This window comes from Myotis lucifugus, unplaced genomic scaffold (genome assembly GCF_000147115.1).
Source record: "Myotis lucifugus unplaced genomic scaffold, Myoluc2.0 scaffold_274, whole genome shotgun sequence".
NCBI classification, from domain to species: domain Eukaryota; kingdom Metazoa; phylum Chordata; class Mammalia; order Chiroptera; family Vespertilionidae; genus Myotis; species Myotis lucifugus.
In genome coordinates, this window is record NW_005871322.1 from 782,898 (window position 1) to 810,366 (window position 27,469).

At 39.1% G+C, this 27,469-nt stretch overlaps 2 protein-coding genes and 1 pseudogene across 2 annotated transcripts; 2 read left to right on the forward strand and 1 right to left on the reverse strand.

Annotated features, from left to right (window-relative positions):
* Positions 1 to 27,154, forward strand: LRRC36 (leucine rich repeat containing 36). Its single transcript, XM_006099405.3, has 11 exons — positions 1 to 125; positions 3,818 to 3,906; positions 7,733 to 7,860; positions 9,941 to 9,992; positions 12,551 to 12,991; positions 15,462 to 15,751; positions 19,060 to 19,225; positions 20,151 to 20,296; positions 21,157 to 21,280; positions 24,681 to 24,795; positions 26,868 to 27,154. Exons 1-11 carry the CDS (start codon positions 1 to 3, stop codon positions 27,091 to 27,093), a joined length of 1,902 nt encoding a protein of 633 aa, XP_006099467.1. The 3' UTR covers positions 27,094 to 27,154.
* On the forward strand, positions 3,406 to 3,507 carry LOC111828062 (annotated as a pseudogene).
* On the reverse strand, positions 17,243 to 17,659 carry LOC102437528 (small nuclear ribonucleoprotein F). The gene has a single exon (XM_006099404.3). It carries the CDS (start codon positions 17,565 to 17,567, stop codon positions 17,307 to 17,309), a length of 261 nt encoding a protein of 86 aa, XP_006099466.1. The 5' UTR covers positions 17,568 to 17,659; the 3' UTR covers positions 17,243 to 17,306.
* Positions 27,155 to 27,469: the final 315 nt, after the last annotated feature.

Consider the following 27,469-nt stretch of genomic DNA (forward strand, 5'->3'; position numbering starts at 1 on the left):
ATGCTTAGATCACGGTTTTTGCCTCTAGATGACCGAGTCGTACGAGAAAGTGAGAGAAAAGCTGCCAAGCTACATTTTAGTCAGCTGGGCAACAGTGAAAATTTTCTTTTAGAGGTGGAAAAAAGGTAAGAAGAATCTTTAAAAAAATTTTTTTTAGTTTAGTTCTGGACATAGGGAATAGTGAATTCCTGTTTAACTTTCATTTTCTAGCAGAAATCTTCTTAAGTTGTAAGAATCCTCAGATCAAGAATAAAAGTATCAACATAATGAGATTTATCTGAAATGAGAATCTGACCCTCAGTGGGAACATTTCTGCTTTCTTAAACTATTGGGTCTGCTTTGAATATAATTGTTGTAAATTCTCTGAAGTTGTTTTCAAAGCTTATAGATAGAGATACTATGAGATAGCTTACCATCCCCACAAATGCTTGCAAACCCTTTCTTGGTAGAGTTATGATCATTACATGGTATTTTTCTATTGAATTAGGAGCATTACATTACCATGGGCAGGGTTGTTAGAGATAAATTTGTTAAGGGATAATAAGGGAAGCATTTCTCATCAAAACCAAAAGTAAAATAGACTTTGAAGCTCTAAAGTAGCTGAATGGTTGAATTTCTACTCTTTGTTACTAAAAGTCTATCAAAATAAAGTACCATATCTTCTGCCCCAAAGCCCATGCTTTTTTATAAAGTGGCCTGTCAATTATTTTTATTTTTTTGTAAATATTCACCTGAGGATATTCCTCCCCCCCCCCCCCCCCATTGAATTTTAGGGAGAGACAGAGAGAAAAAAATATTGATGTGAGAGAAACAAATCAATTGGTTGCCTCCCACACGTGCCCTGACCGGGCCTGGGAATTGAGCCTGCAACCAAGGTATGAGGTACTTGCCCTTGACTGGAATCAAACCCTTGACCCCTCAGTCCGTGGGCCAACGCTATAACCTCTGAGCCAAACAGGGTAGGGCAGGCTTTATAATTTTTGAGAAATAGAAGTTAATTACAAACAATTTAAATAATACAGAAAAGTACAATAAGAAAGGTCAAAATCACCCTATGTTCTGCTACCAAGAGTTAACTACTAGCATTGTTTGATATATATCCTTCTAGACATCTGTGTGTCTATAAATAACATGTAGAACATGTAGATGTACCTATTAGTATTTTTTTGAAGATAAAAGTAATGCATGCATATTATTGAAAATTTGGAAAGTACACAAAAAACACAAAGAATAAAATGGTAACTTATAATCCCACTACTTGGAAATAAACACTAATTATATTATGATAAATATCCTTTTAGTTTTAGGTATATGTATGTGTGTGTGTGTTTTTATAAAGTAATAATATATAATAGTATATGTTACATAATAATAAAATTAATAAGATATATTTAATTTATAGTATTTCCCTTTTTTCAAAAATTCCCTATTTTTATTTTAATCCTCACTGAGGATATGTTTTTTATTGATTTTGAGAGAGAGAGAAACATCAATTGGTTGCCTCCCATACATGCCCCAACTCAGAATTGAACCTGCCACCAAGGTATGTGCCCTGACCAGAAATAAAACCTGTGACCCTTTTGTGTATAGGATGACCCTCCAACCAACTGAGCCACACTGGCCACGTCTAGTTCCTTATTTTTAAAATTGGGTTTATTGAGGTTAATTTATATCAAGTAAAATTTACCCTGTAGTAGAAAGCAATGGGATGTTTCTTTTAAAATTATTTGTACACTAGAGGCCCGGTGCACAAAATTCATGCACGGTTAGGGTCCCTAGGTCTGGCCGGCGATCAAGGCCAATTGGAGCCTTCTGGCTGCTTGCTGGGGCCTCCCTTCCCCGGCTGCCAGCCTTCCTTCCCCCAGCTGCCAGCTGCTGGCTGGGGCCTTCCTTCATTCCGTGCCGCCCCCTGGTGGTCAGCACACATCATAGCAAGCGATCGGTCTCCCAATTGAACTCCCGAGGGAACACTTTGCATATTAGCCATATATATATATATATATATATATATATATATATATATATATATATAGACTAGAGGCTTGGTGCATGAATTCATGCACCAGTGGGGCCTGGCCTCCAGGATTGGGCCGAAACTGGCTCTCTGACACCCCCCGAGGGGTCCCAGATTGCGAGAGGGTGCAGACCAGGACGAGGGACCCCACTGGTGCACGATTGGGGCTGGAGAAGGACACAGGAGGTTGGCCAGCTGGGGAGGGACCGCGGGAGGGCTCCAGGGCATATCCAGCCTATCTCACTTAGTCCCGATTGGCCAGACCCCAGCATCAAGCTAACCTACCGGTTGGAGCTCTGCCTCCTGGTGGTCAGTGCACATCATAGAGAGCGGTTGAGCAGCCTTAGCATATCATTAGCATATTATGCTTTGATTGGTTGAACGGATGACCAGACAACTGGACACTTAGCATATTAGGCTTTTATTATATAGGATATGTATTTTATAAAGTAATTCCTATTTTAAAGGCCTTGGGGTACCCTGCTTCCTATAGAAATACAGAGATGAATTAATGTATAACTGAATAAACTTTCTAGTAAGGCAAATAATTAGTGCCATCATATTTCTGTTTAGTTACCATATAATGATTGCAAAACCAGGGGTAAAATGTTACTAAGTATTATCTTGCAAGCTTTCCAATCTTGGGTGAAAAAAAATTTTTCTTAAGCCTTTCTTAGTCCCAGTTCCCTGAACCCATAAAATGGGGATAATATATCATAGGAGAGCTTTTATGATTAAATGAAATGTTGGGTATAAAGTGCCTGGCTCATAGTCTAGGTCAGTGGTCGGCAAACTGCGGCTCGGCAAACCGCGGCTCGCGAGCCAGATGTGGCTCTTTGGCCCCTTGAGTGTGGCTCTTCCACAAAATACCGGCTCTTCCACAAAATACCGACTGCTGTGCGTGGGCCACGAAGTTTCAATCACACTGTACATGCGCGCCCGCACATGGTATTTTGTGGAAGAACCACACTCAAGGGGCCAAAGAGCCGCGGTTTGCCGACCACGGGCTCTAGGTTGTTTGCTTACTGTACTTCACAATTTAATTTAGTACATCAGTGAAGTGCTAATACTTACTTGCCTTTCATGTCTGTTTTTCTAATTAATGGCTGTTTGTCTCTATTATAATTCTTGGCAGCAAAACCTTCCTTTCTGTGTTTTGAGTTTTTAATTCCAAAGAAAATATCTTATTTCCTCAAAATCATTCAGACCTAAGTCTGTATCAAGAAGACAGAATGCCGAAGTTCTGAATTTTCTGGCTTTAATACTTTAAAGGCTCAGCTATAAGTGCCCTTCTCTATCATGTTCCCAGTAAAAATATGACTTTAAAAAAATGGCTTTAACTGAAATTTTGTGAAATTAATATGTTCTACAGCATTTAAAAATGAGATCACATCGCTTCTCGGCCTTTTGGCTAAGATCAAGTGTAGTATCTGTTCTTATCAGTTTAAAAATGAGATCACTGGCTCAGTGAATAGTGTGTTGGCCCACAGACTGAAGGGTCCCGGATTCAATTCTGGTCAAGGGCACATGCCTGGGTTGCAGGCTCAATCCCTCGCCCTGGTCAGGGCGCATATGGGAGGCGGCCAATTGATGTTTCTCTCTCACATCCATGTTTCTCTCTCTCTGTCTCTCCCCCTCCCTTCCACTCTCTCTAAAAATCAATAGAAAAACATCCTCGGGTGAGGATTAACAACAACAAAATTTTTTTTAAATGAGATCACCATGAATTAGTATTTTCTAAATAGCATTTATTGGTGATCTCAGAAACCTTTTGAGTTTTAAATAAATTATTCTACACGGCAGCTCTAGGGAGAAGACCATGAAAAACTGTGTGACAGATGAGAGCTCTGCATCAAAAGTCAGTGCTGATGTTGATAACAGGATTGAAACTGGTAAGCTTTCTCTCTCTCATCACAAATGATTAAAACATTAGTTGTTTCGGCATTTGTGGCCAATCTTGGGTAGAATGAAGACAAAACAGTTGAGAAATGACATAGATTTGAAGCAAACACAAGATTTACTGGCTGTTTTTCCTCCTTCCTCTCCCTGCCAGAAGGACCCTATTTATTGAGCAGGCCTAAGCTAGAAGCCATCAAAGCACAAGCTGCACTCAGAGTTCAATTTCATTTATATCACTTTACATCATTAGTACATCCTAAAAATTGCATTGCCAGTCCCCATGGGCCCTTGGCATTGCCAAGGTGATTGATTCATTAGCCAGAGACTTGTGACTCCTCTGCATCAGTGCAGCTCACACTCTGGGCCTTCTGGGCTTTTCCACCTTGAACCTTTGCAGCTGCAGAATCTCCTGTGTTTTGTGCTGGGAGTGTTCCCTGTAAGCATTGTTGGCAATCTAATATGACTAAAGTGGTTATGCCACATTAATGATAGTGCCACGGGATAGGAGAAAGCTTTCCACTGGAGAAATTGCATGCAATGGATCCTTGTGGATTAACCTGGCACTCATCAGATGACCTTTTACTTGAGAAAGCTTTCTTCTGTGTTGAGGCCTCTCTCCCTCTGAAGGATCTATTGAGTTATATACAAACTCTAAAAATCAATCCTAAAGTTCCAGCAATAACTTTAGTAGATTGACTGTGTAGTTTAGGTATTAAGGGTTTATAACATATAGTCTTTTGTTTTCCTGACTTATCTATTCATGTGGACATTTATTGATGAGTCATTTTTATAGTATTTAATGGTAAAATAAGTCATAGATATGATTTTTATTTTCCTTTCTTGGAAGTCTCAATGCATGTAGCTCATGGACCATGCATTTCTTTATTTCATTTTAAATAGCATTTTAAATATTTCAGAATTGATTATATTGTAATAATTTTGAAAAATATTGAAAAGCATGAAGAATAATATTTTAATCACTTATAAACCTTTTCCCTAAAGAGAATCCCAGTTAATTTGGTATACTACCTTCCTGTCATTTTTTTAGGTGAAAGTGTTTATATATCCATTTCCAGAAAGACAAAGATACATTGAAGCATAATTGGTCTTTTCGTATGAGCTGAATTAAATTTCACCTATGTCATATTACATCATTAGCACACACAAAGATTCACTCCATGAATTAAAATATTTTATAGTGTAAAATCTCTGCTGAGAACAAACTGCTTTACTAGACACAGGCCCATTTCTAAAGGTTCTTAGAAACTCCAGCTGTTGCCTGGATTTTAAAAAAAATAAAATTTATTTTGTTATTTTGAAGCATTAGGAGCTTTGCTTCCACTGAAAATTATGTTTGTACTAGATCCCTGGAGAGTTTTGCCTGTAAGCACTGTTGGTAATTCAATATGACTAATGTGGTTATGCCATGTTAATGGTCCTGCCACAGGCTAGGAGAAAACTTTTTGAAGAATAGCTCTCACTAGCTCAGTTGTTCAAAACAGTGCTTTCCCATCAACCATTTAGACAAGGGAGGGAAACTCCACTATCTTGGATCCTCATGTGACTCTTCTAACCACATAACCTTTGTCTCTTTCGAAGGTTCCTCTCCCTTTCCCCATACTCCTAAAATAAGCATATCTAGACTGCCTTTAAACTCTCTTCTTTCTCTACTTTTTGCCCTTATAGATCTGATCTATTCCCACAGTTTGCTTTATTTCCTCCCTGTAGATGACTCTTAAATATATTGGTCTAATTTTGACAAACTGTATCAGTCTCTCTCTGCACCAGTCCCCCATTTCTGTTGACCAAATAGTAATATATACTTAGAATCACCATTGGATAACTTTCCAGTCCCTCAATTTAAACATGTTAAAAAAAACCCCACACAAATGAACCCCTTTCCTCCAACTGTTACCACCACTTTCCCATTACTCAGGCTCAGCACCTTAGCAGTTGATGTTGCTTTCTTCCCTAAAGCCCAGCTGAATGTCCATACTCATGATCCACAATTGACAATCCTTCCTTTCCTTTTTTTAAATAGTTTCTTAGCAAGTAAGCTTAGTAGCTATCATTCACTGAGTGCAAATGCTGGGCCAGGCCCTGTGCATTATCTCATTTAATCCTCACAATAACCTTGAAGATGGTTATAGTTATCCTTGTTTTACAGATGAGGAAACTGAGAACCAGAGGTGCAATAACTTGCTCTAGTTTTACAGTAAGTGGCAGAGCTGAGATGCAAACTCTGGTTGATCTGTCATCAAAGTCCTCTTAACCATTACACCATGCTGCCTCCCAGTCTCTTCTTCCTTCAGTGTATTTTGTACATTCCTGTCAGATTAATTCTCTTAAAACTCAGCTGTGATACTCATAGTTGCCTGCTCAAAAACTTCCATGGCTCCCACTCACCTACTAAATTAAGACTCATTAGTCTGACATACAAGCCTTCCCCTAAACTCTGGCTGCAGTTTGTCTCTTCAGCCTAACCTGTAAACTTATCTATTTCTCAACTGCAATGTCCAATCCTTCAATCAAACCAAACCACTCCCTCTTCCTCAAATAGTTCTTCCTTTCTCCCTCCTCTGCCCCTGAACTAATGCTGTCCCTTCTGCTTGGAATGTTTTAATCAAAATCCTACCCTTTCACCCAGCTGGCGTGGCTTGGTGGTTGAGCGTCACAGTTTGATTCCTGGTCAGGGCACATGCCCCGGTTGCAGGCTCTATCCCCAGTGTGGGACATGCAGGAGGCAGCCAATCAATGATCTCTCTCATCGTTGATGTTTCTATCTCTTTCTCCCTTTCCCTTCCTCTCTGAAATCAATAAAAACTATTTTTTAAAAAATCCTACTCTTTCTTTATAACCCAACTCAAAGTCCATCCCTTGAGTGAAACTTTTAAAATTGCTCAACCAAAAAAAAAAAAATTTCCTTTTTTCATAAATCCACATAACTTATCTTCTGGAAATAGAAAATAACTTTTTACTCTGTGGATATTGTTTTTAGATGTATAACATTTTTAATGAAGTCCAGTTTGTTTATTTATTCACTTAGGGAATGTGTATAACATTTGCCTTCTTCTTAATTTCTATTGAGCCTTTCATAATTTATGAAGCTATTTCATACCCATTATCTTGTTTTAGCTTCACCTCACCCTAAGATAGTGGTTCTCACCTCTGGCCCTTTAAATACAGTTCCTCATGTTGTGACCCAACCATAAAATTATTTCCTTTTTTTAAAAAATATATTTTATTGATTTTTTACAGAGAGGAAGGGAGAGGGATAGAGAATCAGAAACATCGATGAGAGAGAAACATCGATCAGCTGCCTCCTGCACACCTCCCCCTGGGGATGTGCCCGCAACCAACGTACATGCCCTTGACCGGAATCGAACCTGGGACCCTTCAGTCCATAGGCCGACGCTCTATCCACTGAGCCAAACCGGCTAGGGCCATAAAATTATTTTCGTTGCTACTTCATAACTGTAATGTTGCTACTGTTATGAATCGTAATGTAAATATCTGATATGCAGGATGGTCTTAGGCAGCCCCTGTGAAAGGGTCGTTCGACCGCCAAAGGGGTCAAGACCCACAGCTTGAGAACTGCTGCTCTAAGAGATAGGCAGGTTAGGTTTTTATCATAATGTTTTACAAGTGAGGTGACAGATTCAGAGAGGTTAAGCAATTTGCCCATTTACACGTGGTTTCTAAGTAGTGTCACCAGAACTAGCTCTCAATCTTGTGACTTCCCTCCTAGTATCTTTCCACAGATATGTTGCCTTTGACATCTGGTCAGTGCTCCATTGTATGCCTTTTCTTTTAACACAGACTCAAACAAAGGACTGTTTATTCCCTTCCCCAACCGGGAAATAAAGGATTCCCTCACAAGCACTTCTGCAACCCAAACCAACAGTATCCCAGATCAGAAATCAGACACTTTCCCACTGGGGACACAGGTAACGTATTCACTTTCCTGCTGATGCATTGACTAGTCAGTGATAAGTACTAGTAATTCAGTGGACTCTCAATTATTTCTGAAGATCTAGTAAGACTTGTTTGATCAGGGCATTTTAGACCCTTAAACAGGAAAAGGCAGGACAGGATACAGAGGACCTTCTGCATTAATTTTAATTTCCCCTTTCCCACTCCCCACTAACGTGTTATCAAATGTGGTATATTTATGCATATAACTTTAGCACATTTCATGCCAGGTGTTTTGGCCCTCACACAGGGATGCAGCTGTTATAATTTTTGGCTGGTTTTTCAATGTCTTCTCTCTACCCAGTGTCTCCATCTCCTATTACCTTGTTCTTAAATTTTCTACCTCTGCCTTTTAATTACTGAATCTTACATCTCAAAGCTGGCTTTCCCAACGCTCCTTCTTCATTGGAACAAACCAAACCAAACCAAAACAAAGCAAAACAGAAAACAGGTAAAGATGGCATAGAAGACCTAGCCGGTTTGGCTCAGTGAATAGAGCGTTGGCCTGCAGACTGAAGGGTCCCAGGTTCGATTCTGGTCAAGGGCATATGTCCGGGTTGTGGGCTCAGTCCCCAGTGGGGGGCGTGCAGGCCAATCAGCGATTCTCTCTCATCATTGATGTTTCTATCTCTCTCTCCCTCTCCCTTCCTTTCTGAAATCAATAAAAAAAAAAAGATGTCATAGAAGTTGTGGGCAATGGAAAGGTAGAGATCATACAAGATGGGGGAAATTTTTAAAATAAGTTTTTAGTGAAAAACATTGGTGGGAGAGAGAATACAACCATTATGTAAGACTTATTTATAAGAGTGAATATAATGCAGAATTGACTTCCTTACATTCAACTTCTCCTTTTGTCTATATTTTTTAAATATATTATGAGCAATGAAATTGCTGAAAGTAGCCAGAGGAGGGGGAAAAAGAAGCAAAGGCTCTGATTAATCCACAATTTGGGTAATCAGTACTGAACTGGTAAAAAGTTAGTAATATTTTTTTAGTTTGAGTATATAACTTCATCTTATAAAAAGACAGATTAGCATTTAGTTGGTTTCTTTGTTTTGGGGAATTCTACTTGGGTGACTTAGGAACTATCTCAGTTACCATTTTTAATATCTTAGTATTGATTTAAAGGAAATGGAAACAATGGATACTCCAATCTACAGTTGAGGTTAAATAGCTCTTTTTAGGTTAACATACCCAACTTTAAAAAAAATTACTTCTTGAAGTGAAAGAAAAAAGGAAATTGAATAGCTTGCAGTGTATCCTTTTTCATTTAAGAAATAGGAAGTGGGATTTCTTTCTTTGCATAACTACCAAATATATACTAAATACTTTAAGATGCGTTTTGAAAAAGCAAACCCCAGATGGCTTCCTATTTTGTATCATCCGTGCTTAATTATGCTTCAGATTAATGTTCCGCCTATTAAAACTCCCAGTAGCTCCTGTGGTCAATACCCAGCTTTACCAGAAGGTAAAAATAAGTGTGGGAGTTCCTCAAAAAGAAAAAAATAAAGGTGGAAAGGGTGGCACCATCTAACTTCTATGCTGTGTTATCTAAGAAGGAAAATAAATAGTATTTCACGGGTATGGCTTTTACTATATAAAGATATTTTGTATTTTCAAGGAGTCTCCTTACCTACTCCAAAGCAACTCTGGAACATCTTTGTATTGTGGCAGTTTTATTTATTTTTTTAAATATATATTTGTATTGATTTCAGAGAGGAAGGGAGAGGGAGAGAGATAGAAACATCAATGATGAGAGAGAATCATGGACTGGCTGCCTCCTGCATGCCCCGCTCTGGGGATCCAGCCCACAACCTGGGCCTGCACCCTGACCAGGAATCGAACTGTGATCTCCTGGTTCATAGGTCAACACTCAACCCCTGAGCCACACCAGCAGGGCATTGTGGCAGTTTTAAAATAGGCTTAAACCTGGACCTTTGCTTGAAGGCCTCTTTCCCTAGTCTGTGAGGATGGTCTTGATCACTAATAGAAAAATATTCTGAATGCCTGGTGTAGTAAACTCACCTTCTCTTAAACTTTCAAACTTCTTTTTAGATGCAAGAAGTGGGGAGAAGGGAGATGCCAACTGATAATCATCAGGAAGATGGTAAATATTTTGCCCACTGAGTATTTCTCACCATACTAATCAGAGAGATCTAGATGTGATGGGATTTGGGAGAAGGAGATGTCTCAGCCCTGGGGCCCTTTGTGGTCAACAAGCTCTTTTCTGCTTTTGTGAGGGGCTGCCCTGTAAAGCATTTCTGGTTGAAAAATGGGTATTTTGACTTCCTTTGTTCTTGACTTTTTGTATTAGTTGACTATTCCTTGTTTCTTTTTCTTACCTTTCTTGCCATCTTTTGGATTTATTATGTTTTTATTCGTCTATTTTACCCCTCTACTAGTTTGTAAGTTATACACTGTTTCTATACTTTTAGTATTATTTCCAAAACTACAATACGTGTTCTTAACTTACACAATTTTTTTTAAAATATATTTTATTGATTTTTTACAGAGAGGAAGAGAGAGAGATAGAGAGTCAGAAACATCGATGAGAGAGAAACATCGATCAGCTGCCTCCTGCACATCTCCCACTGGGGATGTGCCTGCAACCCAGGTACATGCCCTTGACCGGAATCGAACCCGGGACCCTTCAGTCCGCAGGCCGACGCTCCATCCACTGAGCCAAACCGGTTTCGGCAACTTACACAATTTTAAAATTAATTAATACTTAACTTTTCTCTCGGATAATTTGAATACCTTAAAGTACTTTACTCCTTTTAATCCCTCCTGATTTATATATACTATTATAGATTTTAATTCTATTTTTTAAAACCCACAAGATATTTTTTATACAATGTTCATTTAAATTTATCCACTTTATTTTCCATTCATTTCTTTTTTATCTCAGATTTCTCTTCCCCAAGACCATTTTCTTCTAGCTTATAGTACATCTTTTAGAATTTCCTTTGGGTCTACTAGTGGTGAACTCTTTCAGTTTTTGTCTGAAATTGCCTCTATTTCATCATCATTATTTTTAAAAATAAGTTTTTATTTATTTTTTTAGAGAGAGAAGAAGGGAGAGAGAGAAACATTGATATGATAAACATTAATTGGCCTCCTCCTGCACGCACCCCAACTGAGGATCAAACCCACAACTTGGAATCAAACCAGTGCATGGGATGATGCTCAACCAACTGAGCCACACTGGTCAGGGCTTCATCATCAGCATTATCTTTTAAATATATATATTTTTTATTTCAGAGAGGAAGGGAGAAGGAGAAAGGGAGAAAAACATTAATGATGAGAAAGAATCATTGATCAGCTGCCTTCTGCATGCCCCATACTAGAGATCAAGCCTGCAACCCAGGAATCAGGAATCAAATCGTGACCTCCTGGTTCATAGGATTTCTCTCAACCACTGAGCCACATAAGCCATACTCATCATCATCATCATTATTAAAGAGTATTTTTGCGGGGTATAAATTTCTAGGTTGGCAGAATATGGATGGTTCGACTGTATTCCATCTTTTGTGGTTGCTTTTGAGGAGTCAGCTGGAAGTCTGTGATTCCTGCAAGGATAATCTCTTTTTTTTCTTTGGCTGCTTTTAAGATTTTCCATTTGTCTTTGGTTTTCTGTAGTTTTACTATGTCATGTGGATTTCTTATTATCCTGTTCTATATTTATTACACTTGAATCAGTGAATTGTGTCTTATTAGTTCTGGAAAATGTTTCAAATATTCTGTGTCCAATATTTTCTAATCTTTCTGGGACTCTTGATTAAATAAATATATGTCAGAAATTATTCACTTTGTCTTCTTTGTTTCTTACTCTTTCATCATTTTTTGTCTGGTTTCTTAATTCTGGATAACTCCTTCTGATCTATCTTTAAGTTCACTAACATTCTCTTCATCTATGTCTAATCTGCTGTTTGATGCATTCTTAATTTCAGTTGCTTTAGTTTTCAGTTCTATAAATTTGATTTGGTTCTTTTTCAAATCTGCTAGGTCACTGATTGCAAGAGGGTGCAGGCCAGGCCAAAGGACCCCACTGGTGCACAATCGGGGCCGGGGAAGAATGTGGGAGGTTGGCCAGCTGGGGAGGGACCACAGGGGAGGGACTGCGGGAGGGCCCCAAGGCGTGTCCAGCGTGTCTTGCTCAGTCCCAATCAGCCAGACCCCAGCAGCAAGCTAACCTACCAGTCGGAGCATCTGCCCCCTGGTGATCAGTGCATGTCATAGCGAGTGGTTGAGTGGCCTTAGCATATCATTAGCATATTATGCTTTGATTGGTTGAATGGCCGACCGGTTGACTGGACACTTAGCATATTAGGCTTTTATTATATAGGATAGTGTCTAGAAAACTGACACTACAGTTTCAGGAGGAAATTCCTAGGGGATTAAGGTGACATGAAATTGATCTCAAGAATGTTATAGATTCTTCACTGTTTACATAATGTCCAATATGGTGGGGGTTTTTTGTTGTTGTTGTCCATGCAGAAGTCCTTTCATCACTTTATGCTACCATTTATCAAAATTATAAACCATCTCTTCCTGAGAAATTTTTCTGGTAGAGAGAGATATGTCCAGTGTAGTGAGGTATCCTAACTGGGCCAAGAAGAGTTCTCATTGTATTTTGTTCCTTTTATTTTCCTTGGTGGTGGTTAGAATTCAGACACTACTCACCTCGCCAGTCCACAGTCCGATCCCCAGAGAAGATGGCTAAAGAAGGGTACCGAATATCTTTTGTGGACAATAAATCTTCAGGTTCTTCTCCAGAAAAGGACATGCTACCAAAACCTGATGCTTATCAGCTTACCCATGATGCCTTATTGGGTAAACGCTTGGATGTCGGTGATTCTAGCCAGATCCATCCCTATCAGTTACCTTCAGATATTGGTCTGGACAATTATGATAGTCATTATTCTCACACTCTATCCCTGCATGGAAGTCTTGGTAAAAGGCCTCAGAGAAGCAAGAACTACCGTGAATATAACATAAAGCCTTCAAATGACATGAAGGCTACCACATCCCATTCCTGTGGAGACTTACTGACTCCTCTGTCAAACCCTGACTCCAGCACTGGAAGGCTTTTGAAGCTTAGTTCAGGTAATAGCTTCCTGTCAGTTTATAGGCCTTTTCATGGACATGAAAATGAAGGGTATAACTGGAAATTTTGGAATTCACATTTCTTAAATTGTATTAGCATTACTTAAATTGTGTTCAGAGTTGCCAGTGGTCCATGGAACCTCCAGAAAACTGCAGAGTATGAGTTTAATGTAATAGATATATTAGAGAAATGTGAGATATATTATAGAAATATATGTAGACATGTGAGCTTCATATATGTTATTTTAGTTAAATAGAAACCCAAGACATATTTCTAATAGCATCTAGTCTTCTCTGGCCACAAATCACTTCTATTCTGGTAACTTTTTCAGAAAAATCTAGTTTCTGGTAAGTGACAGAGGTACCCTCTTTAGTTATTTATTAAGTATACAAAAATTATTAAGTACCTACTATATGCCAGATAATGTTATAGCTCTGCAGATAAAGTAGCAAATAAAAATAAAGTTCCATGTATATTTTACCATAATAATAAAAAAGTCTCTACTTTCATGGACCTTCTATTCTAAAGAGGGTAAGACAGATGATAAACAAGTTAGCATATAAATGTATGTCAGGTTATGATAAGTGCTATGAAGAAAAATAAGATAAGGGTATAGAGTGTAATAAGGGGGAGATGATGTTTTAGACAGAATGATCAGGGGAAGTTTCTCCGATGAAATATAATAAAAGCAGAGACTTGAATGAAATGAGAGTATAAGCCATGAGGATAATTGGGGAAGAATTTCTAGACAGTGGAAATAGTAAGTGCAAAGTCTCTGAGGCTGGAACATGCTTAGTATGTTTAAGGAACCACAAGGAGGCCAGTATGGCTGCAGCAAGGTGAGCGAGGTAAAGTGTAAAGAGGAAACAAGCAGTCCGACTGTTAGTCTGAGTGGGATGAGAAGACACTGGAGAGTTTGTAGTAGAGGAGTGACATGATCTAACTTAACAATTACTGTGGCTTCTGGGTTAAGAATAGAAAATGGGAGTAATGGTAGAAACTTAGAAAAACATTTAAGAGGTTATCTAGTGGTAGAGGTGGTATTGATTCTGAATATATTTTGAAGACAACATCCCATTATTTGTTGATGGATTGAGAGAAATGAGGTCAAGGATGACTCCCTCTTTTGAGTCTGAATAACTGGAAGAATGAAGTTATCATTTGCTAAGATGGAAAAGAGTGGGACAAATAGGTTTTAGGGTAGATATCAAGACATCTTAAATCTGAGGTGCCTGTTAAAACTTTTCAGAGATGCCAGTTAGATAATTAGACATATTAGTTTTGTGTTCAGGGAACCAAAAATGTATGGATGGCATTAAAATAGACTGGATAGGATCTCACCTAAGGAGTGAATGTAGAAAAGAGATCTGAGGACAAACCCTGAGCCCTCTAACAATTAGAAATCCAGTAGATGGAGAGAAACCAGCACAGAGAGCAAGAAAGAAGCAGCCAATGAGGTAGGAGAAAAAAAGCTGAGAGGGAGTGGTCTCCTGGAAGCCAAGTGAAGAATATATTTCAAGGAAGAGGGAGGGAGTGATCAACATATTGTGTCAGATGTTTTTAATAGGGAGTGAGCCTGGGAGTGAGAAGTGATTATAGCATTTGGCAATGCATTAGTGAGCAGCTTCCGGAGACTCGTGGTTGATAAAAGCCTCACTAACGTGAATTCAAGAAAGAATTAGAAGAGAGGAAATAGAGTTACCAAATATATACAACCCTTTCAAGGAGTTTTTCAGTGAAGGGAAGCAGAGAAATGGAACTATAGCTGGAGGGGGGATGGGATTAAGGAAATCGTGATGGAGATGATCCAGTAGAGGGAAAATTGATGATGCAGGAGTAAAAAGGGAAAAGTACAAGAAAAATCCTTAGGTGGTCAAGAGGAGATGGAATCCTGTCCACCAGTGAGAAATTGGCCTTGGATGAAACACAGACAGTACACCAATTATAACAAGAAGGAATTCAGAGAATTTATACAAAAAATACATAAATACATAGATTTGGTGGTGGAATCACATAGATGTTTCCTTTGATTGCCTCTGTTTTTCTCAGGGAAATAAAGAGATTAGTACCTGAGAGTGAGGAGGGAAGATAAGTTGTTCAAAGTTTCAGGAAAAGAGAGATGTGAAACGGTCATCTCAGAGAAGAGAAGGGAAAAGTAAATTGACTAAAGTAATGTATTAGGACAGCCGGGCAGTACAAGAGCCCAGTTACAATAGCAGTCATGTATGTAAAGTGAAGATGGTGAGAAGAAATGCATGTTCTCCAGCTACTTCTCACTGCTCTGGTGTAGGCCTGGAGTGTGTGGGCAGTTGGATTTAACCAGAGTTGGGTGGAAGACAAAAGAGTCCAGAGAGTTGAGGGTATATACTAGGGAGATTATGACTTTTGGACTCTGGGTGGGGTAAGGATGGAAGTGAAACAAGGGGGAGTTGAAGAGCAGATTCATCTCCCAGCCTGTTCCTTTCACAGATCTGTATGCCACAACCCATTTCAACAGTGACCCTGCTCTGCTGGTCAATGTAGAGCAACAATTATCCACCGGCCTGGGGGATTTGACCCCAGCACATGGTCATTTCCCAAACAACTCCGTCCTGGGAGACTCTCTGCGCACACTGCTGTTGCCTACTGGGACTTCAGAAAACAGAGAGAGTTTGACCAAGAGGTCACTAAGCCCATCGAAGAGAGGATTCAAACGGAAGGACCATATCTTTGCCACACTGAATCCAAAGCATGGTTTCAGAGATGCTACAGGCAGCGAGGCAAGTGTTGGCTTGTTTGTGCTTATGAATGAAACACCTCAGATGTAAGACCAGAATAGGGTTCTTTTTGGGGGTGGGGGTGGTTCTGACCAAGAGCGCTAGAAACTCAAAGGGATTTTCAGAGGCCAGTAGTTAGTACTGCCAGGCCAAAGCCTGGGATTCTGCCCTTGGGAAAGTCGTTCCCCTTCTGCCACATTGCTTAATTGTTGTCACAGGGAGAATCTACTGCCAGAGCATAAACATTGTGGGGAAGTACTTCGATAATAATAAGTGGCAGACAGAGTTTACCCAAGGAAGGAATGCAAAAGTTGCTTGGGGCTCAGGGGTGGCTGAAGAGTGATCCCTGTGGCCTTGTTGTTTATCATGTTTATACATTTGCTTTGGCCACAAGCAACTTGCTTGAAACGTTTCTTCTAAAAGCATTACTTTTCTGTCTAGAAAGGAGAATTATTCCATTTGTTCCCCAAAGTAGCAGCAGCTAGAAAATGAATTAGATTATCCAAGGTATTTTTAGCTGAGAATGGTTCAGAGAATGAACAACAAATCAATAACCATTCCCACATATATAATATAATTAATTTTATAAAGTTATAGTATGATAGCAGTGTACTATGGAATGTCATTGTTTTTCAGTTTTTATTAGGTAACTAAGTTTTGTCACTGCCTTTGCATGCATTGTCTATAAAGAATGCCTTGTACTCTCCTCTCATCTGTTTGAGTTTTAATTTTTCTCCAGGCCCCACTTCCATTATGAAGCCTTTTTCTCTTTATTTAAAGAAACCTCAGCTCTCATGGCCCTTTCTTTCCTGGAACCTATGATCCTTTGTCATATGAATCATTTGTTATTTAATCATTTGCTGTCTATAAGGAAGCAGTGACTACTTCTAGTCACTTTGTTTTCAGTTGTGGGAAATCTTTTTGAACATTGGCATGGGTTTACAAGTTTGATTTTTTTTTTTTTACTCTTTACTTTCTATTCCATTTTCAAAACTTCAGAGGTGGCTGTAATTTTTGTATACCAAAGGGGGCAGTCTCGTAATACTTTCTTCGCTTTCTGGTCCATTTGTCCCATTTTCAGTCACTATTTTTCCAGACAGCACTGTGTGTTAATGTATTTAGGTTCAGGAAGGTACAGGAACACTTAGAATATTTGGGATGCTATATTAATAAGACATATTCTAGGAAATTTTTTCACCTCTACTCCATATATATTGTTAAAATAGCAATTAAAATCTCAGTGCACTTTCCTGGATAATCTTAAAAACTCATTCCTTTTTTTCTGTTAGATACTATTTTTATTTTTATGAAGATCTGTAAAAGAGCAACTTGGATGTAAATATAAAAGAAATATACTGTTCAGTTTCTAGAAAAGTATAAATCAGAAAATTGCTGAAAAGAGCATTTAAAAAGTTATTAAAAGTAATTCCATGATATGCAAAATTAAACTGAACATGAAATTGTGATTAGAAAATTTATTTATTTATTTATTTATTTTGAAAAAACAAATTTTTATTGTCTAGAAATATATATAAAAAGAAATTTCCCACAAAAGATGCTATTCTCTCATTTCTCCATCTTCTTCCTCTTCTTCAACACCCCTGATATAAAGGACATTATTACACCTTATTAAAACTTCACCCAGGTGTCCAGACAAGGCTCCATCTATGTATTCTTCTGTGTTTGCAAGCTGCATGTTCATATAGCCATCTACAGATACCAGGTAGCCTTTGTACTCCATTCCCCACTTAAGTTTCACCATTACTGGCTTTCCTGTTAATCCGTTGAGGAAAGGTTTGGGATTGAGGGGCAAACTCATCGCGACGACGAGCAAATGCTGTAGGCTACTCGCCGCCGACCCAGCTCTTGTCCGTCCCTGGTGCCCGGAGCGCCTACCCCAGCACGGACCACGAGAAATCTAGAAAATTTATTTTTGACCAACTGACTTTAGAATCATAAGCAAATAATAAAAATTTATTTTTAAAAGCCATGAGCCATAATTTGCTGAAAATGAAAAGACTCATAAAAATTAATAAAATTATTCCAAAGTTTATAAAAATTATCCCCAACTCTAACCACATTGTGATAAATGAAAGAAAATCTGTAAAAGCATATATGTTTCCAAGTTGTCACATGATATACACACAATTATCAATACATAAAACCAAGGGCAATCAATGTTCATTTTTGACGAGTTAGGCCACATGTGTAACTCACATTATAAATATCACTGTCTTTGGTGTTCTGCTTCACAGTTGGTGGGTATAACAGCATCAGCTAATTAATCATCTATAACTTTTTATATCAAAAGAGCCAAAGATTGAGAAATAATTTGGCTGTTTTTTGTTTTGTTTTTGTTAATCCTCGCCAAGGATATTTTTCCATTGATTTTTAGGGAGAGTGGAAGAGAGAGGGAAAGACAGAGAGAAACATCGATGTGAGAGAAACACATTGATTGGTTGCTCCTGCATGAGCCCCGACTAGGGCCCAGGATAGGGAGGAGCCTGCAACCGAGGTACGCGCAGTGCCCTTGACCAGACCCGAACCCGGGACCCTTCAGTCTGCAGGCCGCCACTCTACCCACTGAACCAAACTGGCGAGGGCTAATTTGGCTGTTTTTAATATATATCAGCTTTCTTGAAGTCCATAAATCAGAAAATTGCTCTTTTAAATGCTCTTTTCTTGCAGACCCCACAGAGAAGATTGGTAAACAGATCTGTCCAGTAAAATCCACAATTTCTTAAATCATTTAGATATGTCTATATGTGTTTACTCATGTCAGACTTAATAAAAAACAATTGTGAATTTTACGAGACAGATCTACCTATACATCTATATATAAAATTTGTACGGAATAAAATGTCTTTAGTACTAGGTCCAACAATAGCATTTAACATTTAAAATGTTATAAGCTTATTGTAACATCATAACTCATAAGGTTATTATGAGTTATGCTTTTTATTAAATTACTCCCCATTTTATTTTATGATATATAATAACTTTCTGAAAATGTTCTGCAATTTAATCTTTTCACATTACATAACATAATATATTGAGTCACTGATGTAGCTGTCAAAACATTTTTTGTTTTCTTCTCAAAAATCTCTACAGAAAATCATGTAAGAAGATACTATTAGCTTTGAAATTGTCCTTGAATATATTATCATATTTGCCTTGGACATAGATAATATTCTATTCAAATCTCTTATTTTTTCTTTTTCTTAAAATGTTAACACTTTAAACGTCTGAATTCTTATTTCCCTTATTGTGTAAGAATGACGAATGGTTGGGTCTTTTGTTTTTTTCTTGAGCCTCTCTCTAGTGACCTGGGCAGTTTGCACGGTTTGCCAGGAAACCACAGTTCCCAGATCTCTGCCAGAACCTCCCATGTGGCCACTGTCCTCAGACAGCTCCTGGAGCTCGTGGATAAGCACTGGACCGGCTCCGGCTCCCTCCTCCTTAACAAGAAGTTTCTGGGTGAGTGCTTTCTCAGTTCTGGGAGAAGGGCTCCGACTTTGCTTCTGTTCTACAAGGCAAACTGTTCTCGTGATCACTTACCAAATTTCTCAATAACACAGTAATGGAAAAGTCTGCATTTTCCTCATAATCTTCTTCCTGTTTGTTTTATCAGCACTCTTACATCATGTACCAATTATTTTGTTCCTCCTGTCATTTTTTTTTTTTTTTAGTAGTCTTTGGGTAATATGTAAAGTGATGAGATGTGTTAACATGACAGAGTGGTCATGTTAACGGTTACAAAGGATTTTATGATCCTCAGGAAAGTGCTAATAATAAATACAGTAGAAATTAGGTTTGATCATCAGAGTTCTGAGATGCCTGTTCAGATGTTATGATTTGAAAACTTCCACTGACTAAATGACCTGGACTCTTTTTAGGGCATCTTTCTTTTTAGGAATTTGGGGAAAATGGTTTTGCAAACCTTGGCCCCATGTGTTTATTAGTTGTTTAATGGAAGAAGAATTCAAGGAGTTCTTGGTGGTGGAAAAGTTTAAGTAAAAATTAGAAACTTAGAGTTATTTGGACTTAACTTTTTTTAATTTCTAAAGGGATATACAGGAGAAGAAATCTTAGCCCAATTACTTTTCTTCCCACATCGATCCTTTGCTCTCATTTTGTAGGAAATTATCCCCAGGAGCCCTCCTCAGTGACTAGAGAATAGCACAGAGCCCGCATTCCAGAGGGTCTGCTGTTGTTTCTCCACAGAGGATGTGGGATATAACTTCTCCAATCATGAAACACCTTTTACAGCCACTTATGAAATTCTCGTAAAAAGGAGATATTAGATTACCTTATTTATGCTGCAGAGCTAGTAGTTATTGACTAGGAATTCTGTGCTTTAGCTTTAAGATTGGCCCATGTGCCCAACCTGAATTTTTGGCAGGTCCTGCCCGAGATCTGCTTCTGACTTTGGTAGTCCCTGCTCCTCCTCAGCAGTGGTGTCGCTCACATCCTGAAGATGCGTCCAAAGCCTTCCACAGGAGGGAGATGGAACTGAAGGAGGCTGGGCAGGTGGTCCCTAATGACATGGTATGCCTCTTTCATCTCCCTTTCCTACTTTTCCTTTACTAGAAAAGGACGGAGCAGCAAGACTAGAACAGCTCTGTACCATAAAGGTCATCATCACCATGAACACCTAGATGTACCTGAACCAAAATACAGAAAAGTCATTCTGGGAAAATCAGGAACACAGAACTTGCCAGGACAGGGACAAGTCAAAGGTTGTACAGGGATGACTCCTTAATCCTAACCCTCATCCAAAAATTCTAAAGAAAGACTTGAAATGGGAAAAGAAGAAGAAAAAGACCCTAGAATGAAAATGTTAAGGATCATAGCCTTGGAGGTCATGGTTTGATTCTCATGAGGGAAGGCACTTGTCTCTGGGATTGTCTTTCTCCCCTTTTGATGGAGCAGAGCCCTGAGCCAGAGGCCAGGCCTCGAGCATCAAGCTGCTGGCTCTGGAAGAGGAAGAAGGGACTCATATCCTTAAGTCTCCCCTCAATTTTAAAATGTATCCTTTTGTTGAAAGTATAACATATGTCCTCTTTTTTCCCCATTAACCCCCTCCCTTTTTCTTAACATTAGAGGATTCTCAAACATCAAGTTCAGTTTCTACAAACTTTAGATAAATGACTCAGAATTCTGGCCACTTGTCAAAACGACCACTTGTTCTGCAACAGTAGTGGATAAATCACAAGAAAAATTGCAACTCTGTGTGATAAATTTGTTTGCTGCACTTGAGCTATGTTTATCAATGAATTACAATTCTAGTGAGAGACTGACCTCCATTCCATTATCACTAAACAGGGGAACGATTCTTTCAGTCTCTAAAAGCACTTCTTATAATTTCGGATTCTTAATGTGTTTGTATTTTATTTATTGACCCAAAGGAAAGTTTGAAGCAAAAATTGGTCAGAGTGCTGGAGGAAAACCTCCTTTTATCAGAAAAAATCCAGCAGTTGGAGGAAGGTGTTGCCACCTCAGTTGTGAGTGGGCACCAGCCCAACACTTACGGTAAGTTCAGGAAAGCAGTGTGTGGTGTGTCCTAAGACAATTGTTTGTTTATAGATGACCCAATTAATAAGCTTCATTATCTAAAGCTCACATGGCTACCTAAATGGAAACCATCACCTGCCTCAGAGAGTTGTAATGCAGGTGACTTGAGTTATCAGATGAAGCTCTTTGTCATTGTAAAGCAAGTACAAATGTTGTTACTGTTTTTCAGAATACTTTTTTCTGATTATAGCAGAAGATTGTGTTCTTTATAGAAAGTTTGAAAAAATATAAGAAAAATAAAACTCCACTACCCAGCAATAACTACCATTAGTGTTTTGGTATATTTTCTTTCACCATACTCCTATACATATATTTTTAACTCAAAATTAAAATTTGTGCCTTGATTTTTAAAAAATAATTCAATACAACAAAATGCACACATTTTAAGTTTGATGAGTTTTGACAAATATATACACTCATTTAATTCCATCCTAATCAAAATACAGAACATTTCTGTTACTCCAGAAAGTCCCCTTGTGCTGTTTCCCCCACTCTGTACCCTAGGACAATCGACAATTTGATTCTACACCCTAATGTTGTCAATTTAATAGTACAGGCCAAGCCCTAACCAGTGTAGCTCAGTGGATAGAGCGTCGGCCTGCGGACTGAAGGGTCCCAGGTTCGATTCCGGTCAAGGGCATGTACCTTGGTTGCGGGCACATCCCCAGTAGGGGGTGTGCAGGAGGCAGCTGATCGATGCTTCTCTCTCATCGATGTTTCTAACTCTCTATCCCTCTCCCTTCCTCTCTGTAATAAATCAATAAAATATATTTAAAAAAAAATAGTACAGGCCAAGCATGTCACACTCGTGGCCAGCGGGCTGCATGCCTTAAGGGAGAGGCATGTGGCCCCCCGGCCGTGAGTCTGATATGCTTGGTATAGGCATTTACTACAATGTCACACAAATGTGCCTTATTTATCTAGTCCTCTATATAGTTGTTTTTAATGTTAGCGATCTATAATAATAAAAGCATAATATGTTAATTAAACCGGATGTCCTTCTGGACGAAGCCAGGGCTGCAAGGGAAGCCCAGGTCCCGGTGCCAGCAGCCAGGGGAAGGAAGGCCTACTCTTGCACAAATTTTGTGCAACGGGCCTCTAGTTATAAATGAAGCTGCCATTGTTTATAATATAAAGAATTTTAAAGAATTCCCAGCCTGGCTGGTGTTACTCAGTGGTTATGCATCGACCCAGGAACCAAGAGGTCACCCGTTCAATTTCCTGGGCAAGGCACATGCCTGTGCTGCAGGTTCAATCCCCAGTAGGGGGTGTGCAGGAGGCAGCCAAGTAATGATGTTTCTCTCTCATCAATATTTCTATCCTTCTCCCTTCCTCTCTCTCTAAAAAAATCAATAAAAACATATTAAAAAAAAAGATTTTCCAAACATTCAAAAGACCTGAAATGAAAGAAAAGACATTAGAGTGAAAGTGCTTCTCTGAGATTGTCTTTCTTCCCTTCTGCCAGAACTGAGTGTCCTAATATTTATACTACAATAAATAATGCAGCTAATAATATCTATGTACATAAATCTTTGTGTTCATTTCAGACTATTGTCCTAGGGACATTCCTGTCAGTAGAATTAGTGGGTCAAAAGATGGGTACATTCTTTTTAATCTTTATTATTGTAAGTATTACATATGTCTCCTTAGGATGTGGACATTTTTGAAGCTTTCATTATACATTGCCAAATCACTCCCCAAAAAGGTTTTTTTCAGTTTACACTCACATCAGCAATGAGTGTATTTGAATGCCCTTTTCACTCTATCCTTGTCCCCACTGGGTAGTTTTTAAATTTTTGCCATAAGTTATAAGTGAAAAATAGTATTTCATTGAAATTTTGGTTTTTATTTGTACTACTTTATTATTAGCATAGTTTAGGCCTGTATTTTAGATAAAGTCTACCCTTGACTTTAACCCTCCAGCTCAGCACCCCTAAGCAAACATTTCAATTTATACAAGGAACTTGATTTGGAAGTCAGCACTGAATTTCCAGAGTTCAGTCTCATCACTGTCTGATTTTACAAGCCTGAATAATCAAAGCATCTCTACTTACCTGCTCTGAAAACAGGTGATTGTTCACTAGATACCTACTTTCAGTCAGCCCTGAGGCCCAGTACTGGTGTTGGCTTACTGGTGATAAATACAGCTATTGTAGCTCTGTTTTCCACCTTCTCAAATCTTACTGCTCAGAGTGTGATTCACAGATCAGCAAGCTTGTTAGACATGTAGACTATCGGGCCTCACCTCAGACCTACTGCATCGGAGTCTGTTGTTTTTTTTTTTAATATATTTTATTGATTTTTTACAGAGAGGAAGGGAGAGAGATAGAGAGCTAGAAACATCGATGAGAGAGAAACATCGATCAGCTACCTCCCGCACACCTCCCACTGGGGATGTGCCCGCAACCAAGGCACACGCCCTTGACCGGAATCGAACCCGGGACCCTTCAGTCCGCAGGCCAACGCTCTATCCACTGAGCCAAACCGGTTTCGGCCGGAGTCTGTTTTTTAACAAGATCCCCAGGTGATCTGTAAATATACTAAAGTTTCTAAAGTTTAAGAGGTATGGTTCTAGACTTCCTCAGGACTGCATGCTTCTTTTTTTTTTAATACATACATATTTTGGTTATTAATTTCAGAGAGGAAGGGAGGAGAGAGATAGAAACATCAATGATGAGAAAGAATCATTGATCAGCTGCCTCCTGCATGCTCCACACTGGAGATTGAGCCCACAACCCAGGCATGTGCCCTGACTGGGAATTGAACCATGACCTCCTGGTTCATGGGTCGAGATGTTCAACCACTGAGACACGCTGGCCAGGTGGAATTCAAGTGCTTTTACCTACTTCATTATTGCAGGCAGTGGGAATATATTTGGGGAACTACATATGAGTGTCTTGGTTACAAATTCAGTTTCTCCAAGGACTCACTGAGTTATTACTATGTGCCTGACACAGTTCTAGATGTTTCCACATACTCCATAGAGAGTGAAGCACATGTATTCATAAACCAAAATGGAGAATTCAAGACCCAATAATTATTGACTAATTATGCTAAATGAGGATAGGTGTCTCATTGATGGCTTATAATAGTGCTATGGGGCAGGGTTATTAGCTCTAGCGAACCTCAGAAAAATGAACTAACGTGGTATTAAGTGGTTGAATTTTAATTCAGATCTGTTTGTTGCTAAATCCCATATTCTTGCCACCATATCTGCTGTGTCTAAGGGAAGGAATGGCACGTGGAGTATGGAGACGGGTGCAATGAGGGGGCCCCCATTCTTCAAGATGTCCTTAAGCTCTGCTCAGTGACAAGCTGCTTGGAATCCTCTCACCCATGGCTACTGTATTCTTTGTAGATGATCTTCTGCGCAAAAACCAACAGCTGAACCTACAGGTGGCTTGCCTGAACCAGGAGCTTTCCCAGCTGAAAAAGCTGGAGGAGACAGTGGCCCTTCTCCATGAAAGTCAGAGGTAGGAGCGGGTCTATCTAGCGGGCTTCGAAAAGCAGGTGCTTACTTTCCTTTATCTCCTTTGTTTTACTGGCAAGTTAATATCTATATGCTTTTCAAATTAACTCCGTGTTACATGTAAACCACTTGTATCTAGGCCAGTTAGCTCAGTGTTCAAAGTACTCTTTTCAGGACACGCCAGGGACTAACTGTCTTAGCTGGAACTGGTGGATTGTACCACCTCAGTACTCAGTAGTTTCTCTTTAGATCCAACAGGACCCTTGTCTGAGTCAGCTAGCATTTTTTTGGTCACTGTGTACCCCCCAAATCAGTCATCTGGCTCTTCTGGAAAATACCTGCCTGCTATTGGTCACAGAAAATACACTGAGCACTCAGAGTAATAGAGAAAGAATCCAATGTCGTGTTTTCTTTGGAGGAGCTCAGTAGCATCCGCCTCTTCAAAGAATAGTACCCTCAGGATGCAGGCTAGAAAATCAGAAGAGGCCTCAAGACTGTTGGTACATTTAGAGAAGCCCTGGACATTTTGATTTGACAAACACCTTTACTAGGACTTTCAATGAAATTTAAATATAAGAACCCCATGCCCACATCTTCCGTCTCAAACTTCAATTCCTGATTTTCCTTGGAATAACTTCATATTCAGAGGATTAGACCCAGGGCCATTCTGGGTGGCTTTTTAATTTTTTTAAACTTTTCATTACAATTATTTCAAACATATACAAAAGTTGAGCAAGTAGCATAAAGTCACGGTTCTCAAACTCAGGTGTGCATCAGAATCACCTGAAAAACTTGTTGAAATGAAGATTGCTGGGCCCCACCCCCAGGGTTTCTGATTCAGCAGGGCTGGGCTGGGAACCGAGAATTTGCATTTCTCATCAATTTCCAGGTGATGCTGTTTCAGGTGGTCTGGGACCACACTTTGAGAACATTAGGGTGCATCTCTTTAGTGATGTACAGTAAAATTGCTATATTTTAAAGTAACTTGAAAATAATTTTTCTCTGTGTTAAGCCATCCATTCAATATACAGGTTCAATTTGTTTCAATTTGCTTTTGATTCACAGGAAATTTTTATTGTTATTTTGATTTAATTTTGTTTTATAATTATGTAAAAACATTTACATGGTCCCAAAGTCAAATCTACAAAATGAGATAAATTCAGATAAATCTAGCTTCCTTACCTGTCTCCTCTATCCTCTCCTTCCCTCCCACTAGCCTTCCACTGTAGGTGTGAGTGTGTAGAGGGCACTCTAGTACATAGAAAGAGGCATAATGATACTTTAACAGTTTATCTTAGCAATCAGTTCACAGTGGTGTATAGAGGTAGCTCTCATTCCTTTTTATAGTTGTACTAGAGGCCCGATGAACAAAATTCCTGCAAGGGGCTCGGCCCTCGCAGCCCTCCTCGCAGCCCCGGCTTCGTCCGAAAGGTCCTCCGGATGGTCGTTCTGCTGTTCTGTCTAATTAGCATGTTATCTCTTTATTATATAGGCTGGGACTCCATTGTGTGTTTAAGTATTCCTCTATTGATGGGTATTTAGGTTGGCAGTATTTTATAGTTATAAACAGTGCTGCAATGAATAGCATTGTGCATGCATCATTTTTTACCTTTTTTTTTTTTTTTTGGCCAGTCTCTGATGGCTTTTAACATTACATGGTAATTCAGAGTCCAAAAGTAGAGCCATGACCAGTACCACTAGTTAACTGCAGAGGCAGGTTAGATTAGAAGTAGAAGTTAAAATTTGGAGATAGAAATTGGAGGCCTGGTCAGGTGCCAATCTCCCAGTGCTTCTACTTACCTCATCATGAAAGTGCTTTGGAATGGATAGAGCAATCACTGTATAAAATGTGAACTATGTTCCTGCTACAGTCAGTCTGGAACATAAACAGAATCATAATGAAGAAAGAAACTGTTGGCCTGCCTTTAAAATAACCCACTCATAAACTGGACAGTTCTTTCTATTTAAAGATGTTACTTTTTATATTTTATATTTGTCTTTAGCAAACATTACAGGTCTGAATGGCATCTCCTTTGCTTTTATGATTTCATAACTGCCTTTTCCCCCGTGCCTCAGATCCCTGGTGGTAACTAATGAGTATCTGCTGCAGCAGCTGAATAAAGAGCAAAAAGGTTATTCTGGGAAAGCACTCCTGCCTCCTGAGAAGAATCATCGCTTGGGGAGATCACCGCCCTTTGGGAAAAGCACGCTGTCTTCCTCCCCACCAGTGGCACATGACACGGGTCAGTATCTAATACAGAGTGTCTCCAGCTCTGTCGCAGAGCCTAGTTTATGGAGCTAGCTAGCACTGAATACCTTCTCTGCAGCTTCCCTCTCAGCCACAGGGGACTCTCAGTGTCGTTTCCACCAGTGTGGTGGTATTTACCCACAAGATTAAGAAAAAAAATCTTATTCTGATTACATTGTATTGGTCCTTCTCTTCATTTCTCTTCTTATCTCCTCCCATCAAGTCATTCTTTCCTTCCGCTCACAGAAATAGTTGGCACTTAGTCCTAGCATCATATCACATAGAAACATTTGGTTGAAATTGTCAAATAGGAAAAAACACTAGACATTTTTCCCAAGTGTCACTTGAAACTGCGTGGTAGGACATTTAACAAGAACATCCATGACCAGGTGTGTTCTGTGTTAGAAGAAATTTCAGAGAATCCATATTG

What these genes read in the sequence shown, in the direction of transcription:
- LRRC36 (XM_006099405.3), top strand. Translation starts at nt 1, where the DNA reads ATGCTTAGATCACGGTTTTTGCCTCTAGATGACCGAGTCGTACGAGAA. An exon ending in TGATAATCATCAGGAAGATG is followed by an intron (nt 9,993 to 12,550) that starts GTAAATATTTTG and finishes GGTGGTGGTTAG; the next exon opens with AATTCAGACACTACTCACCT. An exon ending in GCACCAGCCCAACACTTACG is followed by an intron (nt 21,281 to 24,680) that starts GTAAGTTCAGGA and finishes TATTCTTTGTAG; the next exon opens with ATGATCTTCTGCGCAAAAAC.
- LOC102437528 (XM_006099404.3), bottom strand. Translation starts at nt 17,567, where the DNA reads ATGAGTTTGCCCCTCAATCCCAAACCTTTCCTCAACGGATTAACAGGA.